This window comes from Vidua chalybeata, chromosome 9 (assembly GCF_026979565.1).
Source record: "Vidua chalybeata isolate OUT-0048 chromosome 9, bVidCha1 merged haplotype, whole genome shotgun sequence".
In the NCBI taxonomy this organism is placed as follows: Eukaryota; Metazoa; Chordata; class Aves; order Passeriformes; family Viduidae; genus Vidua; species Vidua chalybeata.
Genome location: NC_071538.1, coordinates 22,690,350 through 22,709,209, shown reverse-complemented (window position 1 = coordinate 22,709,209; position 18,860 = coordinate 22,690,350). Strand labels below are relative to the sequence as shown.

The window sequence follows — 18,860 nt, the reverse complement described above, 5'->3', positions numbered from 1 at the left end:
TTGACCAAAAGCTGTCAAATTTCCTGAGAAATGAGGAAGAATTTTTTACTCCAGATGAGAAGTGGAGAGTTATTAATCTTCTATCCTGGGAAATCCTTCCCTTATTTTGACAGGCTTTAAACAAATTGTTAGCTTTAATTAAGTTTGAAATGGGACAAATGCACAACCTAAACCGCTCCTTTCTAGGATGTAAGAAGGCAGTAAAACTAACCATGAGATTCTGCAATGGTGACTCTTGCTACAGTGATTGACTGTAATTCTGTGTTTAGCTACTGTGGAAATTTTCTGTAGGTTTAGAGAGAGAGAGTTTTATGAAGCAAATGCTGGGCCTCTCATACAAGGAAGGAGAAGAGATAGTGGTGTAAATAATAATTAGTAAAATATACACACACATATATATAAAAGTAGTGAAGGCTACAGATACTGATGTGCAATGCTTTAAGGTGGAATTCCCATACTTTAACTTTTTCTTCCTATTTTAATGAATAGCAAAAAGAGTTGGGTGTGAGTTATTAATGAATTACACAGAGTTGGGTTTTTCATGTTAGTAGGCTTGGGTTTTTTGGTTTTTTTAAAGTTATGATTTTCTAATGGTTTTCTGGACAAGAAATACAGGATGAACATATTTAAACTAACAGCTTGTCAGGCTTCTTACATTCTCATTGCATTTATGGGATCTCTGTAAAAGATGCAGAGCCACAGGTACACATTGAGCCAGTAGAGTGGATTGAATATGTGATTGAATACAAATTATCATTACTCACTTTCTAAAGCTGCTCCAAATGCATCCTGCCCCTGCCTTTCCACACTGCAGGTAGTGTCACTGTAATGTTCAGAGGGAGAGTAGGATGTTCTAGAAAGTTGACTTGCTGCATGGAGGTTACCAGCAGATAGGGGAAGATCCTCCTCTCCTTTTTTGCTTTTCAGATGAGGATGCATTTGGGTCCTCTTGGGCCATCTGACGGCAATTTGACTGAGGATAGGTTTAACTCTTCCCTAGTAGACTACTGTTGAATGAAACAGTAAAGTGAGAGTAGTACATAAATTTAACAGCTTGCAAATTCTCACCTAAAAAGCTTTTCTTATGCTACATCATTCTTGTAATCATAAAAGCTCTTTCTGAAGAGCCAGTACAGAAAGAAAATCTGCCATGAGAAGGATGCACTGTTGTTGCACTTGCCTACACTTGCCTATTTGTACATAAGAAATCTCATGTGTGCTAAATTAATAAAAAAGGCAAAATAAGTCCTCTGTAACTTACTATCAGCATTTAAAATTGCAAAAATGTTGACATAATGCATTGTTTAGCCATAAAACTCATAGGCAACAAATATACATCACAATAATCTTGTGGCCACCAAAGATTTGACATACATGAGGAAGATTAGACTCACTTTTGCATTAAATACAATAAAGTATTTTAATTTCTGAAACTTTGTTGTTTAGGTCATTGTAGTCAGTGATAGATGAGATTTAAGGACTTTACATGCAAGGTCTTGCTGCATCTTGCAACACTCTTTGTACTATCTAGAACTTCCCATCATCACAGTCAGGATAATGGACCAGCACAAATCATCAGCGTGATGCGTGGTGATAAATCCAGTAGGTCTATTAATGAAGCCTTCATGCATATATAAAGTCAGGATTTTGCCTGAGAAAAGTTGCATTTTCATTCTTTCCACAACTGTACGAGTCCTTGTCCTGCTCTTAGTGAGACAGAACTGCCATCATTATTTAGGGACAGCCTGAAGATTGCAAGATATAGTCCATTTTCTATAGTACTAATTAGATAATATCAAATGATGTGCTCTACTGAGTGTTGACCTTTCTTACGAAGTTCTTGGGGAAAATTGCTAACAGCTTTGGGTTTTTTATGGCATCTTTCAGACTGCTGAATTGTATTCTCTCTATATATGCACACATGTAGATGTACATGCACTCACACACATGTGTTCCCAAGGAGTGTTTGCACAGTTAAAATACACATTTGTTACCCTAAAGTAGTTGTAATTCTATCTTTTGCATAATTCAAATGCTCTGAAAATCTATTTCAATCCAAGTATGAAAGATATTTCTGTTGTTAATGTGTAAAGTATGCCATGGTTTAAGGTAGTCCAGAGAACTAAGTGCAGTTTTCTGCCAGACAAACCTTTTCAAGTCCTTACACAAATGACTTTTGCGAAACTGGGCACCAAAGCAAGGTGAATTGTGGAGGTGCACCCCAGGCTATCTGACTCTCATCTCTCCATTTATTGAACAGGTATAATCGTAATTCTCTACCTCAGAGAGATGTTCTGGATACAGTATAAAGATTGTGCAATAACAGGATAGTGCAAAAAAGAGGGCCCTGAAAGAACACTGAAAATAGGTCACAATAAATATTTCCAAAAATCTGCAGCCAGACATTTCCGTGGTAATCTCATCATGGTTTTGTTTCTTTCCATGAAACACAAGGAGAGGTGACCTGCTCTGTGCACAGCATTTTCATGCTGCTTTTTAAACATGCAGGATGTATCTGCCTTGGGGCTGATAGGACAGGGGATTCATCTCATTACTGATGCCAAATGCAATCAGTAGACAACTTGCTGCTTTAATTTCTGAGGACTTATACTCATAGTTATGGTTGTAGTTAAGCTTATCATGTGATCATTTAGGGAAAAAAAGGTGAATAGTTGTTTTTCCTCTAGTATATCTACCCATTGGCAATGAGTGGTTAGGATTAAAAGCTTCATCTAGCCCAAGGCTATAATGAATATTCAGGAAAAATGATTCTGTACTGTTGCTTAGGGAAGTAAAAAGACAACCCCTGTAACATTCAAATCTCCTGTGCCTTTGGAATAAACAAGCATTATTTGATTAACAGGAAGACAGAAGACATGCTGATGTACAGCTTACACCAAAAGAGAGTTTATATGGTATTAAATTACCAACAGATTCTTGTAGGTACAGTGCATGAATCAATATTATGTCTTAGCCAATGATAATTTTACCAGCTTTTATTTAGATGGCGTTTGTTTAAAAAAAATTAAAATACAGCAGATAAACAAAGTGTGCTGGCAATAGATGTTACAGTCCATTGGAGCATTTGTTCATTCTTCTGGATTGACACACAGTGCAAAATTATGCTACACATTCTGTTACAATCACACTGTATCATTATTAATGAGAGAACCAACAAACCCTGTTATGTGTAATGAAAGAAGGTAATTTTTAGCAACATGGTAGTCTCTGAACCAAAAGCAGTAAAATCCTCTACTAAATTAAGCAGAATAATATTTTATTTAGTTCATATTGTTGGTTTTGTGAATGCAAATGCCCAGCTGTTACAGCTAGTAACATTTTACATATCAAGCCTTTTAGAAAATATTTCTTGACTATGCAGGCTTCATCAACCACTTTATCAATGAAAAAAGCTGCAGGCACTTTCATAAACTTAGATTGGGGTAAAAAACGGTATTTGTGTTGTATTAGCACTGACAGTTTGTTTTATAATGTGATTTACAGGCCTCAAGATTCATTATTTCACAAGTTACATGCTTATCCTTGAATGTTTTTTAAACCCAAGAAAGAATCGGAAAAAGCGATTTGTGAATTGGGGTTGGTCTTTCAGAAATCCAAGTAGGTGGGAGGTCCTCAATCAGTCAAATGAATTAGGCAAAATGAAGCTTGTACATAACCTCTTCAAAACTAGTTCTTGGGATCATGCTACTCACTTTGCTAAATTTGTACCTGAGTTTAAAACTTTGCTGGATGGGTCAAATTAATATTCTCAGAAATCTGTAGTTTGAGCTGCATTTCTTTAGTCAATGATTGCATTTAGAAGTGAATTCTCTATTTCTAATCACTTTAGTGTTTCTCCAAAGTGTGTTCTTGTATGACCTCTGCAAATTGGTCTTAGTCTAAAGGCGAGGAAGCTTCTATGGAGAAGTTGTGCACCATCTGGTGAACTTCCCACAGATTATACAAATGTAGTTTATTGATTTCCTATGAAAATTTTCTGTCCAGTGACATCAATATCTTCTGGTTTCAGCCATCTGATTGCTTAGAATGCATTTTTCCAATTGCTCTGTGCAAATATAGTAGGGAATCACGAAATTTATAAATTAACAAATGACTTCTCTTAATGATCTAAAGAAGAACACGTGAATTTAAACAAAACTATCCAGGTGAGGATACTATTCCTCTTTGTGAATACATTAGTTGTCTTGTCTGTAGAGCACAAAAGCTCTGGTATTCTCAGGCAGTGACTGCATGACAGAAATCCCTCTGGCAGCAGGGGCTGTGCCCAGGGGCTCTGGCTCAGGCTGTGCCCACTGGGCACTCCCAGTGTCACTGCTGGGAGGGGAGGGAGGGTGGGCTGAGGTGGCTCTCTGGAGTTCACTGCTGCACCAGGAGGAACCCGAGCAGGAGGGTCTGGAGGCAGAGCAAGGAGGGGAGGAGGCAGAGGAGGGTGGAAGAATGGGTCATCTGGATGTTCCAGCAAAACTCCATTGTAGGACTTGCACTGTAAAGGGAAGCAGCAAGAACCATCGCTGTGTGTGGTTTTTGGGTGTGGCACAAGGGTAAACTGACATTTTTTAAAGTTAACCAGCATTGTCTTTGTACGAAATTTATTTAATGTGCAAATTAATTGTAGGAAACAGTATCCCCATACTAAGCCTTCAGAAAAATAACCTTCAGAAATACCTGTTTCAGTTCAAAATTGTCAAGTTTAATGGGAATTCTAAGTTTTTTTCTATAAAATTCATTACTTTTCCAATTTCTATCAGTAAGTGTCTCACTATACAACAAAGCACTGTTTTAACTTTTGTTTCATTTTTTCAGTGTTTACTCACTAAACATTCTCTTTTTTCCCCTGGAATATTAAGTGAAATCGGATGAAAGATTTTACCTCCTTCACTAGAATTTTTGAATTATTTTCCTATTAATTTACCTGTGATTTTATGGGGACCAAAAATGGGCAATTTTCCAAGGCCGATACAAGTGAGCCTTTCAAAAGGGCTTTTTCTAATCATGTGCTGTGCAACCAGATATTTAAACTGTTTACTAGCACGAGAAATAGAAAACCATTCCATTATATTATCGCATTAATCTTGGTGTGTGAGAAGTAGAACTGATTTAAAATAAAGATCTTTACTTACTTTCAGGCGAAAAAACCAAACAATTATTGTTTATGACAAAAGACAAGTTAAATTGTCTTAGGTAGGATGAAAACTGGATTTTATGAAAGATGTCTCCCAAAAAGTTATTCAATGAGGTTTAAAATAATTTTAATTTTTAAGGCATTAGTGTGTGTTAGAGTAAGAATTTTTGTGGCAGCACCATAAGCACAACAAAGTCACATAATGAGTTATGTGGTGCCAACATCCTGAGCATTATCACAAGGATTTCTAAGGAGAAGAATTAACATAAAGGATATACAATTCATGTCTTCTAGAGGGTCTCTCATTTCTGTGTTGGGCCTCAAGGAAATTCAAAACAGAAATGAAAGTCAAAGCTGCAACTACTTTCATACTGCCAGTGCAGCATTTCATACATATTTCATGGCAGCTGCATGGGCGGGAGATCACCGCTTTTATTGGGATGCCATAGCTAAGTCTTAGGATTTTACTATTCATGTCAAGCACTGTGTACTTTCTAGGAACACAGCCTGTGGGGGTTTTGTTTGTATTTAACCATTGGTGTAAAAAGGAAAAACAACAAGGGGATGTTTCCTGTGTGTTCACTAGACTGGCAACCTTGTGTCCACTGGATTCTTTTAAATTAAATTTCATTTCGTTTCATCCCATTCTCAGTTACTACATAGCAATGCAGCTTTCTGAGTTTTTACAATATCCAAATGGGGGAAGATTATTCATATATGACAGATTTAATTATCTGAGAGAGTGATAAAGACTTGGTAAATGTAAATAATTGCTGCAGTACCAATTAGCCTACCCATAGGTAATATTTGTGCTAAGTCTTGTCATGGCACCATTCAATTTTTAACCAGAACATGCACCAGGTTCTACATGAATCAGCATTGCAAATTTTAAGGTACTTGTTGAAGAGCATTATGAATTACCCACAGAAAAATAAAACAAGAATTACATTGAGCAAAAACCCTTGTATGTGCCAGATGCAGGCGTTAGTTCCACTGAGCTGTCCTCAGTGGAAAGGGTAGTTGATTACTGTCTACATTAGATGTATTCCATAAGAGAAGTAAATGACTGGAAATCAGGAAAAGCCAACACTTGAAGATTTCGATTTCTGGCTTTAACAGAGAAGATTTTGATCTTTCATTTACACTATGGCCATCCCAAGTTATTCTCAGAGTTCAGAAATGCTGAATTGCATTCTGATAGCCCTGCAACCTCGAGTCATCCTTGTTCTGATCGAGGCATGATCAGACAATGCTTCAGATTCACATTATTTTATAGGATACTGCTTGTTTTTAATGTACATTGCATAGAGTGAGTCATTAAAATTGAAAATTAATTTTTAAAATAAGTGGGCAAAATAGTCTCTGTCATCCAAAATGGTATTTTCCTCTCTCTGGTAAGGGAATATTTTGTGGTATCTTTGTCTTCTGAAAAAAAAAAAAATCTTTTTTTTTCACAAATTAACCTTGCTGTAGAGGATTTCCAGTTACTTGGTGTGTCTGAAATAAGTTAACTAATGAGATGAAGTTCAGTTCTGATGTGCAATTTTACAAAATTGCAACATAGCCACTTGAAGCAAAGTTTTCTATTTCCTTAATATACATTTTGTTCATATTACTTTTAATTATGTTCTATATTTATCTGGCCTATTTGAACAGGATCCAGAGCTGGTACGGAACATCTGTCGCTGGGTTAGACAAGCTGTTCACATTCCTTTCTTTGCCAAACTGACCCCAAATGTCACTGATATTGTGAAAATTGCAGTGGCTGCGCAGGAAGGTGAGTGACTCCAGTGCACAAGTTGTACAGATTTACTAATTTGCTGCATGGGGTAAGATAGGAACATTGCTGGAATAACAGATAGCAACAGAAACTAATATGAAAATATTTTGTTTGATGTATTTAGAATAAGCACAGTGATCAAAGATTCCCTAATTTTGTTCATGCATCTGGAATAGACCAATATATGAAGAGAATCACATTAGACTGTTAACAATAAATTGTATAGTGTTTCCCTGCATGCTCTTACTTCTGTCATATTTATATGTTTACCATACCACTGTAAATCCCTCTGTTCCTATATTTATCAGTGAATATATTCTCAGTGTTCTGAGAAAACAAAAATACACTACTTGAAGGTATATATTTTTTTTTCTTAGAGCTTAATGTACAATGTGGCAGCAAATAAGTTTGCAAGTAGGTGTATTAATCCATCATTTAGAACCATGGCAATTGTTTCTTTGTCATGTTGCTTCTTTTGTCTTGCTGCACAGAAGCTTGGAGGAGGTGGCCACTGTTTTGGGGTACCTTCAGGTGTTGAGCAACTGCTGTAGCAGGTTCTGTCCCTTTCAGCTGATGCAGCCTGCCTTGAAGCTAGTGCTAAATTTGTTAGCCCAGGATCAGTCATAAGGACCTTTCTGTGCATCCCCTTGCAGTTTGTTGCTTTTGCTCTCCAGCTGTTTATTTGAATTGCTAGTTATTTAGAGTTTCACAGGTTTTCTTTAGTATTTTATCCTCTCTTGTTCTTATACACATGATTTAACAAAAAGCGACTGACCTTTTCTTTCACAGGTGGTGCAGATGGTGTTACAGCCACCAACACTGTGTCAGGACTGATGGGACTGAAAGCAGACAGCACACCTTGGCCAGCAGTTGGTCGAGGACTGAGGACCACATATGGTGGCATGTCAGGTAGGTGTTGCCCTTTTTGATGCATGGTACTTCCTTGGAGGCTTTCAAAACATCAGGAGGTCCTTGTAGTGGGCTAGAATATCATGTCTGCAGTCACACCGAGTCCTTAAAGCTCACTGCTGGTCAATGTTTCTAAGTCATGACAGATGGAACAGATTAAGTGTGAAGGCTCTTGGGTTGCCCTTTCCTTAATGGTAAAGCACTGCATCAGAATACTGTGATAGGGTCACTGGAGAGGGAAGGAAATCTCTTCCCTCGTGACCCTCGCTTTTCCTCAAATTTTTCATCCTGTCACAATTGTCAGGCCCCACGTTAGACAGAGGCTAATGAAAGGGCATCGCAGGGGGAAATATCAACAATCCAAATGCAGTGTATGTTTCATAGCCCAATATCCAGCCTTCCTTGCTCCTTCCCACTAAGTACACCTTTTCCAGAGAGGCTATTTCCTCTTTTTCCCACTGTGGATAAAAATGATAGACAGTATTAGGCAAATATATGCATATTTTTGTAGCCTATTTCTCAAGATATACAAGAATATCTTGTGTAGCCCATATTTTCAACTCCTTCTCCACAGTTTAATTTTCAAACCTGCTGCAAAACTTTTACACTCCAGTTCAGTGCCGGTGCACACTAATGTATTAATCTATTGACCCTGTGAACTCTGTTGCTGTGACAACACAAACTTGGCCCTGCAAAGACAATACTTTGAGTTTCTTGGCTTTACTGGTATGGAGATTAGTCTCCTTGGTGATAAAGATAGCAGGAAATATGCATAAAAGAAGTAATAGCATCCTCCCAATTGAGTCAAATGTTATTCTACAGGACCTGCCTCCTACGTCATCCCAAAAAAGTAATCAGAGGAGACCAGACAGGCAAAAATATCCTTTATTTTATGTGACTGGTGTTATCCTTAGAGAACCATAGGAAATGTAGCAAAAGATGATTTTTAAACAAACTTTAATTCAGATGAGTGTATTCAGTGGCAAAATGCATTATTGCCTTAGATAACTACATAGAATTTGGAATTTTTTAGAGAATGCTGAAAAGTAAGAAAGTGATAACAATCAGAAAAAATCATTATGCCTATCGCATAATGGTTTCACAGTGACAGTCCAATAAGATGTTATATTTTAATATTATGCAAAATGGGAGGAAGAGGGGAACAAGAAGAGAACAGCTACAGCCCATTTCAATTTCTCTAGCCTGCCAGGTTGACAGGAAAAGAATAAAGGAGGTCACAGTGGGTGCTGTGCATTAAAAATTAATAAAAGAACTATTGCAGTAGTATTTTATATAAGTAACACCATTCACATTTTCTCATTTAAGTTGCAATTTGTGAATATTCCTTCCTACCATAATTCTGCCTAATAAAATCTATAAAATGGCTGCATTTTAGACAAGTGTGTCTATGTCACAAATTTGAAACATGTATGCAGTGTAAATTACAGTGGCACCTGCATGCCCAACTGTAAGTGAGGATGTACCAGCACTTCTCTGGTTTATAATACTAAATGGACCCAAAGAAAAGTTGTTTCTTTATTTTATTTATATATGTGTGTGTGTGTATATCTGTGTAAGTATAAAATTTTTTTCCTGACGTTTCATATATATCAGAGGGGAGAGAAAATGACATTTTAGGATGCACCATTACCTATAATGCAAATCTGCTTATTTAAAAAATATTTAAAATACTGGAAGTGTTGTCAACTTACTGTGTTTTGAAAGCGTCATCACTGGGTCCCAGTGCCACAACTCCTTGCACAGAAGAAAGCCACAGAGTCAATAAAGTCAATAGCTCGGCAGCATGTTGCAATACTTTCTGTTCAGCAGTCAGCTATAGCAGTATACAAATTTCCAAGAGCAGGAAAGCAATTTTAAATCAGGAGAGCTAGCATGCTTACAAGAAGACAAAAAGTGGGAGCGCGTGTCATCTTGTCAGAGCAAGGGGCAGGGTGGCCATACTTCTGTTCCAGCTGTGCCACGGCGGAGACGTGTGGCCTGCAGCCAGACACTTGACCTTTCCGTGCTCTATTTCTCCTGTCTGAGGAATGGCAGGAACACCACTTACATGCCTGCAGGCTTGGTGGGAAGCACTTTGTGGTCTTGGCATCAAAGTTGCTTCACAGAGTAACATATTGGGTTTCTATTTTCATGTGCGTAAATTTGTTTTATTTTATTATCTGATAGAGTCAGTAAGTTTTTGTTGTTTTTTCCAAATAATTCCTCTCAAGAGAGAATTAATTTTTGAAGTGAAAGACAGCACTATTATAGAAGCAATAAGTCTGGTTCATTTTTAGCGTGTTTTCCCAAAGCACAGCTGGTTCATTGTTGTTCTGTCGTGCACAAACCTAGGGCAGATACAGCACACAGCCAGGCTGGATCAGGCTTTCTGGATTTTTCCATGTGCATAGATTCTGGACTGGCAGTGATGCTCCCATGGCCCAGAGGCACAGTGAGTGAGGCAGTTCTGTGAGTTCAGGGTGCCACACTCACGGTGCTGTGTGAGCGTGGGTGAGGTGGGAGCTGGCCCCAGCCCTGCGGAGGTCTCAGCACAGGGTCCCCTTAGGTGTCCTGCTGAGGTCTGAAATGCTCCTTGACTCAACAGTGGTGACCCTCAGCATTACCCAGCCCCTGTGTCTGTCTGCTGGCCCTGGCAGTGACCAGATCATGGGACAACAAGTCAAGCCTCTTAAAGGACCAATGTTCTCCAGGGATTTATCAATTCACTATGTTAGGGCAGTGCAGATTTTCTTCTCCAGATGACTGCAAACTCCCTCCTCGGAGTTTGATGAAAGTTTCCAACCAAGAGCAAATAACAAAGATGGGTTAGTGCCCTGGCCTAGCAGCTGCCCAGTATTTTGACTGACAGACCTCCCTGTCCTCCACTATTCAAAAATGTTTTCCTATGTGGCCATGTACTAAAAAATATTTTCCATATAAAATTTCCCCTTGGCCTCTTCATCCCTTCTCTTCTTGTCTGCTTCATGCAGAAGCATCTGTATGCGGGAGGTTAATTCTTCATTTTTCTAAGTATACAGGAGGTTAATTTTTCATTTTTGAAGCAGGATTTTTTTTTTAATAATTCCTCTTAAACTACTAAATCACAGGTAGTTTTCTATGATTTATCTAACATACAGAAAAATAATAAGAAAAAAAGTTTATTAACATCATTGCCAAATCCTGAGATGTTTTGAGAACAGACATTTGTCTCTGATTTTTTTAAAACATTTTTTTAAAAATTGTTCAAAGAAGGAGAGACTTAACAGGATTACTTTGAAAGCCCAATTTAGTTTTGAGTTGTCACAGTCAGTGTTTTCTTGCCAGCCAGTGCTTGGGCAGTGACCTTCCTGTTTTGATCTAATTTGATCAGCTGAAAATTGCTAAGCTGCAAGAGGCATCCCTATTTCCTCCTTTCTACCCTCCTGTTTCTTGGGTGGTTTTGACAGGGAGGGATCCCAGTATCCCAGGTTTCACTACCAGACTTTAGGACTAGTTTCTGTCTTCTCCACTTCCCTGCAAATACTGAATTATTAATACAAAGTGAAACAGCTCTCACAGGATACGCACTCCTACTAGCACAGTCTGCTGACCTGAACATGAGCCTGACTTGGGAGAGCCAGTTTCAAATCCCAGGTGTGAGCCCAGGTCACAGCTGGGCCCCCTGGATTCCAAGTTTACCCTACAAATATTGAGCTTTATAAAATCTCTTAGATTTTTCTTCTACTTTTACCTCTATCCTGGTGACAAAAAAAAAATATTTTCAGGAAAAATTACACTTTAATTTTGATATATTGTTGTTTTCTAAAGAAAATTAATTTCCAATTTGCACTGTGGAGCACTGGATGAGTCTAAAGGCTGTGGTAGCCCTGCAGATTTTTGTGGCCATATTATCTGAGAGGACATGGTGTTTAGAGGATCCCCCAGTCTTCATCCATTTTTAAAAATAAATTTACAGGAACTGCCCATTACTCAAAAAGCCTAGTTATCCTTATGAAGTCCATACAAAATGTGGTTAATGAAATAAGCCCTCATGATGAAAGAAAAAATGTTGAAATTAAGATACAGTTTTTCAAGCTGTGTAACTGTCATAAGTGTTTGCAGCATTAGAGACAGTTTGATTTCATTAAGAAGCTTTTAGAATGGATCTAGCAGTATTTCAGGTTTGAGAATGTAGAATATATGAGATTTGGTCATTAATTCTTCCTATACATGGGAAGAGTATTTGCAAGGTATTTGTTTATTAAAAAGAAGCTAATGGTGGGGGTTTTATCCTCACAAAGAATAACGACCTCTGGCTCTGAAAGAGATGTTTTAGTTTGTGTAAGTATAAATTATTTTGAAAATGCTTATTCTGGTATTTTATAGACACCAGAAAAAGTTGCCAGGTTTCTGAGAAATGTTAATATACTGTCAGCAGCTGCACGCTTCCCTAAGATTTCTTTCTTTGAAATGTATTTTAATTTTTTTTTTTTAAAAAGTTTTTTCCATGAGCTTTCATACTGTGCTTCCATATTCCAGATGTGTTTTATAAAAGACATCACATTGCAGCACAATGGGATATCTATTGCAGGCAAAATAGAGCAGAGCTTCTGTTCAAATTTCCATGGTTTTTTGTTCTTTGTCATCTGTTTGTTTCTTTGTTTTTGTCTGGAAGCCAAATCCTTAGGGGATAAATTTATAAAACCATACACTGGACTTAGCAAAAACTTAGGTTAAAAGCAAATCTCTCTATGGTGCACTCACTATGTATTCTTTTAATGCTTTGTTTCAGAAATATTGCAGTATTTTACAGTAGCAGTTCAAATGCCTCACGTCTGTGTGCTGTTATTGCTTTGTCCATTTATTATATGCTGTAGTATTTGGCATTATTTGCACAAATTTATTGTACAGCATGTGCAAGTGCATGTGCTTATTTTCCAGAAAAAAAAGAGAGATTCAGGAAGCTGTGTGTTATAACTTCATAGCTGCCCACAAGGGATATCAGAAGGAGGATGTCTAGGTGGTGGATTTAGTCATTAAACACAGGAATGTGTAATTATTGGAAACCAGCAGAGACAGTTAATTTTAGTTACTTTCTGAAGCTAGTGGAGCTGTCTGTTTTTACAGAAAAACACTGTCCAAGAGCAATTGTGACATTTAAGGGAATACTATTCAGGAGTAATTAAATTAAAATGTATATTGACATTATTAATAGAGGCATATATTCTAATCTGAAATGTATGAACTATATTGAAAGAGAAAAAGTCGAAGTTATGATAATAAAGGCTGCCTTTTAATTTTAATTCAATGACACATCATTAAAAGAAAAGTGAAATAAACAACTAAGAACATTCACTTTCCTCATCACAGTTCTGTCAGTGACAGTGCAGTGTGCATTTTGTTCAATAGAAATGAATGAAAAGCTGCCCATCACTGGAAACAAAACAAACTGTATGTATGCATAGGCACTCCTGTTTAGTATAAATATTTACCAAGAGTTAAAGACTATTTACATTAACATATATTTATAAAACAGTGTGGAAAGGGGTGAAAAACAAATACATGCCATGGTAAAATTTTAATTTTGTTTTATTATTCCTGTTCAATGTAGCTCAGCCATTAAAAGCCTTATTTGCATATATTATGTCAGGATTCACAAAGAGTCCTCTGTTTTCTGTCGTGTCCTTGCAGCAGTCTGATTTCTCTTAGTGTACTGCCATCACTGGTCTGTGCAGGAGAGATCAGAGCCCTAATAATAGATTTTTGACAGGGAGCTCGCCTGCTACCTGCCCTACACAAATCCTCACTGTTCATGTTTGCTTCATGGCAACAAAGCAGACAGAAGGAAAATGCCAAGTGCTGAATTTGAGGTACAGCCCTGCCATAGCTTGACATTTCAGCAGAATAGCAGTTTATGAGATGCATAATTTTTCATCTGGGACTCAGCTGCCATTTTCATAGAGGCTTGCAGCTCATCGACTGACTGGAAGTAGGGCAAAGGTTTACAGCATAGATCAAGGTCTACATCCTTCCTATAGCTATTTAAAAATAAGTATTATTCTCTAGATAAGGTCAGAGAACTAAGCATATTTTTTCCATTTTTAATATTTTCTAGCCAATTTCATTCCACAAAGAAAACACTTTGCACTTTTAGCACAAGTGCCATTTGTAGTTGATTAAAACTGATCATAATTGATTTCATTCACCAAAAGATTAAATGAGTCCTGGAGAAAGAATGAAAGAGGAGTCTTTACACAAAGCATTTGAACAAAGCTGTGTTTTCTCCTCCTCTTACTTTGAAAAAAGCTCATTCTGAGCTTGAAATGAATGAAGGGTCTTTACTCCTTAAGTGTAATTGGTTTGTGGTTTATTATTCTTAGAGATTGGATTTAAATTTTCACATTCATGCACATGTACTTGGGAAACAAATGCAGTGTAGGTACATGTAAGTGAGTGTTTAATTTAGAATTACACATCTCTGTGAGCTTCAGTAACAGTTCACCATGTCAGAGCCTCATATAGAACAATGGTACAGTACATTGGATTAATTAAAGAAGCCTTGCAGAGAACTGAATTCTCAGTATGTCAAGATTTCAATTTTATGTTAAATATTTTCTAAAGGCCAGACCCTTAAATCTCAGGGGCTGTACCAAGCAGTGAGCTGTGAATTTAACCATAGGCTAACTGCTAATGATAAGGAAAAGAGTCCAAGTTGAGGCAGCTGTAATACAGTCATTGGATTAGGCTATCAATCACTCGGTTCCCTGAGGAACAGGCAAAGACGACAAAACAGTGAAAAGGGAAATTAGGAAGGGAGGGCATGACTAGAATGAGATTCTTCACCAAATGTATCTGTTAGTTGGCTGAATCCCCCAAGCATTGGACAGGAATGTCCAGCATTGCTCTCAGACTAAAAGCCAAGTATTTGTTCCAAAGTCCTAGAAAACCATCAAATCATCATTAACAGTTGCTGTTCTGTGTAGGCTGCTAGAAATGCAATTGGCTACATTCTCCTGGTTTAATAGCCTGTAATTTGGTTAATCTCTAAACTGCTGCTGTTGAACACTCTGGATTTACTGTTTATATCAGAGCTCATATAGAAGATGTACAGTTGAAATAATTCATTTCACAGTTGATTGGGTTTTTTATAAACAGATAACTGTTAAGGTATCGAGTCTAACTCAGGGCAACCAAAGGCACGTGTCAGAAAGCAATTCCTATAAAATCATAAATTCTCAGACATGATATGAGAAAAATAAGAGAAAATCACTATAGTTTAGATTGTGGGAAAAGAGCATAGAAGAAAGAACATGAAGGTTTATTCTGGGTGAAGGTAGATAAAATGGGGAAATCTGTTCATATAGTGGTGTAGATTAACATGATTAAGTAATGAGTGTTCTCATAGTTAGCATCTTGGAGACACAGTCTGATTAACAAAGAATGGAAATAAATAGAGAAGGTAAAAGAGATGTTTCAAAGCAGGTTTCAAAAGTGTTTCAAAGCAGGTTGGTGGAGCAGGGGCTTGTATTTACAGTAATAGGTATAGATAGTGTACCACAGGTAAGCTGCGACCTGATAAGGAGGTGTAAGTCAGTCAGGAGCAGAAAATTTTTCCTTCTGGTAATAACAGCAAGACAGAACCCAGTGGTGGTGACTTCATCATCATGAGTTGATTCTTTCCATGTCTGTCAGGTCTGGGGAAAAGATGTCTTCTGATCACTTATTCTAATTTTAAGCAAAGACACACCCCAAAAAATCTCTTCTGTGTCATGTCTTTAGAAGATTATTGTGTTTAAAACTGAATTATTTCTGTTGTAAAAAGATTGCTATAATTAATTTTGGAGGTAATTTAACTACTTTCAGTATCTTAAGAATTAGTTATTTGGCATTTAAGTACTTTTTAGTTTATTCTAACACAGGGATGAAAATACTATCAAAATTTTCAAATGGACATTAATTAAAATAATAAAAATCAAGAAAAACTGTGGTGAAGTCTACTGCTAGGTTTGTTTGCCATTAAGTCTCAGCAGGTCTCAGCCTTGCTCACCTCTCTCCATGGATAGTCACAATGAAGTCAAAATTTCTTTTGACTTCAAATGATTTTTGAATGAGGTCTAGAGACTGTGATGGCATGCAGTATAACTCTCCAGCCTTTCCTACAACTGACTACAAAAGTGTGTCTAAACTGAGAGAACTGTGTGCCCTCTACTGACCCAGCGACAGGTTGGTGGAAGGGTTGCTCTGGCTGCTGACCTTTTTCTGGTGATCACTAAGTTAGAGTTGAGCCAAGCTTTCCTCTCTCAGTGTGCAGGTGATGCACATGTACATTCTGTCATTCCAGAAGAAGTGGGTAGGCTCCTGGTCATGGACTTGAGCACAAAGAAGATGATTCCAGGTGGTAGTGTTCAAGTAGGTTTGTAGGTCTACAAAGCTTTGTTGCAGTGTATGTATGTGATGGATTAAAACCTTCATACTTGTTATGAGAGTTTAGGGAGCTTCAGTGTAGGAGGCAGAGGAAAGACCTGACAAAGGAAATAGGGATCCAATTCATGTGATTTCATGTCAATGTTCCAAGCTCTCTTTTGCTGACTGTGTAGGGCCCACAATCATCTTTCCTGCTGACTTGTTATTCTGTACCTGAATCAACAGCAGGGCTTGTGGTACAGGTGGTACTTAAAAGTGATCAATGAGACAAGTGCCTTCTGTGGAAATTATAAACTGTACCTGTCACTCAGAGCCGAAGCTCTAATTATAATCTCCCCCCCTCAAAACAAAACCCAAAACCAAATCATGAAACTGGTAGAATTTGTAAACAATTCTGAGGAACAATTGTATCAGCAGAGGTTAAAACCCCTGAGTTTGACCTGGTGTGTCTCAAGCACGTTCATTTTTTTCAGTATTACTTTGCGTATTGATTTGCTCTAGTCACCAAGTGGCATATAGTGTCTGTAGAGCCCATCTTTATTCTGTGAAGGGCATATTCTCATATGGAGAATAAACACATTTTTGCATTCATGAAAAAAACTAGCATCACATTTACAGATGAAAATCAAAACAGTAGCTAAAAAATAATTAGAAAAATGACGTCTTATTTAACAGTTACTAGCCTGGATCTTCTTCCTGTTCTTCCTTCTCTCTGTGGGACACCTGTGCTTGCAGAATAAGCTGAGTGACTACTGTCTTCTCCCATCACTGTGGGGATCCTACCACTGCTGCCAAAGCACCCCAGCCTCTCTATTGTGTGCCAGCTCCCCCCTCTGGATCAGTAGCCTCGGCAGCCTCAATAGCTTATACATCTCTGTGAGGATGTTGAGACTCTCACCATTCCCACCACTTACAAAGTGCTTGATTGATGTGTTTTAGAAATGGGTCACAAAGTGTCTTGAAGAGAAGGTTTCACAGTTACATGAAGGTGTGCTTCCTGTGGGTAATCCTGTTGCAGGATATTTTGACAATCAGATACAGGGGTTTAGAAAAAAAAAAAATCCTTGAACAAGTTTAAATGCAAGGCATTGGTTTACACCAATCAACACCAGAAGGATATGCTTACCTCATCGGTGCTGATGTCCTGCTTCTATGTAGCCTTGAAAAGTTCTGCCACTGATAAGCTATGATTTATTATCAACTCACCAGGGAATACATCTTTATTCACCTAAATCCTGCTAACATTCTGTATTTTCTAGTATCCTGCTTGAATAAGGAATAAATCCTAATGCCAACTTCACACGTAAAATACAGAAGACAAAATAGAGCAGATTTGTTTTACTGGGTAGATTCTGGGTTTGTATTTCACTGGGCATCACTTCATCCCTTGCTAATGATTGCCAGAAGCATTTATAAATATATTTCACAACCATCAGAACATTTTTTTAACCTTTCAAAAGAATACATCTAATATACAGTAGTCAGCTAGGAAATCTGCATTTTAATGTGCCTTTTCATGCAAGCACCTCATTGTATACAATGAGCTATATAAATGTCCTGCTCACACACAGGATATGCAAACATATCCTACAAAATCTTTTAGGGAACCTGCTGTAGGAATTCAGTTTTCCATTTTATGATCAATTTGCAGTTTCTGCATTGCTGGGTAATTGAAATTGTCTTTCCTGTTAACACGCACCATGAAACCATCTTTCCTAAGTTCCATTTAAATCCCAAAAAACACTTGTAGTCAGGGATTGAGCCACACTGAGTTATTTGGGTTAAGTGAGAGACAAGGGAGAACTGTTGAGCACAGTGTCCCACTGTTTCAGAATGAGAAATCCATTGCAGATACATAGAGAGGGTGTTTTTAATGGCATGAGTCTGTCCATAGAATGTGTGGTACCACACCTGACTCAACACAGAGGTAAGGCTGATGCTGTAAAGAACTTTGTTACAGGCAGCTCAAAATGAGGAGAAAGCTGTGTGGTTTTTGCAAGCAGGCATGTCAACCTATAGCATATATATATATATATATATATATATATATAGCATAGCTAACTATGCTACAGTAGTGTCTGTCCATTCACAAATGTTTCATGACCCTATTCAGCGATCTGTTGGTTTCCAAAAGAATGTGTGGTTACTCCAGTCTAGATTTTGACTGGGCCAAGCTTATCTTGCTCCTGTCAGCTATTGCTCTAGTTACACTGTTAAGGCCATGTCAGCTGCTCACCTATTTGAGTACCCCAGAATTAGAAGTGTTTTCACCAATTTTTGGATACATGTCCACTCAAGAACTGCTTAGCTTTCAATAGTGAGTACTCAGAGAAATCGTCTCATTCTAGGCACTGATAAATTTTGTGCAATTGCAGAGCAGGTACTGCCAAACAATACTCATAAGAATCTGTTCTTTTTTTTTTTTTTAAAAAAAAAAGGAGACGTTTCTTCAGAACTTACTTAAGGTGGGATTTGAAGAATTCAGACTTCCAAGGAAGATCTGGTGGCACCTTAGTTTCTCAAGAAATATTAGGAAAAATCTACTATGTGGTACATTCTGATTTATTGGTATAACGGAGAGGTTGTTTGCATCTTTGTTGCTTATAAAAGCACACTAGATGATGA

At 37.7% G+C, this 18,860-nt stretch overlaps 1 protein-coding gene across 1 annotated transcript in view; it reads left to right on the top strand.

The window, feature by feature from the left end:
* DPYD (dihydropyrimidine dehydrogenase) overlaps positions 1-18,860 on the top strand; it is a 339,118-nt gene that overhangs the window by 242,123 nt on the left and 78,135 nt on the right. The window contains exons 17-18 of the mRNA XM_053950943.1: positions 6,800-6,920; positions 7,713-7,832. Coding sequence (XP_053806918.1) covers positions 6,800-6,920; positions 7,713-7,832 — 241 coding nt within the window. The remainder of the gene's footprint in view (positions 1-6,799; positions 6,921-7,712; positions 7,833-18,860) is intronic.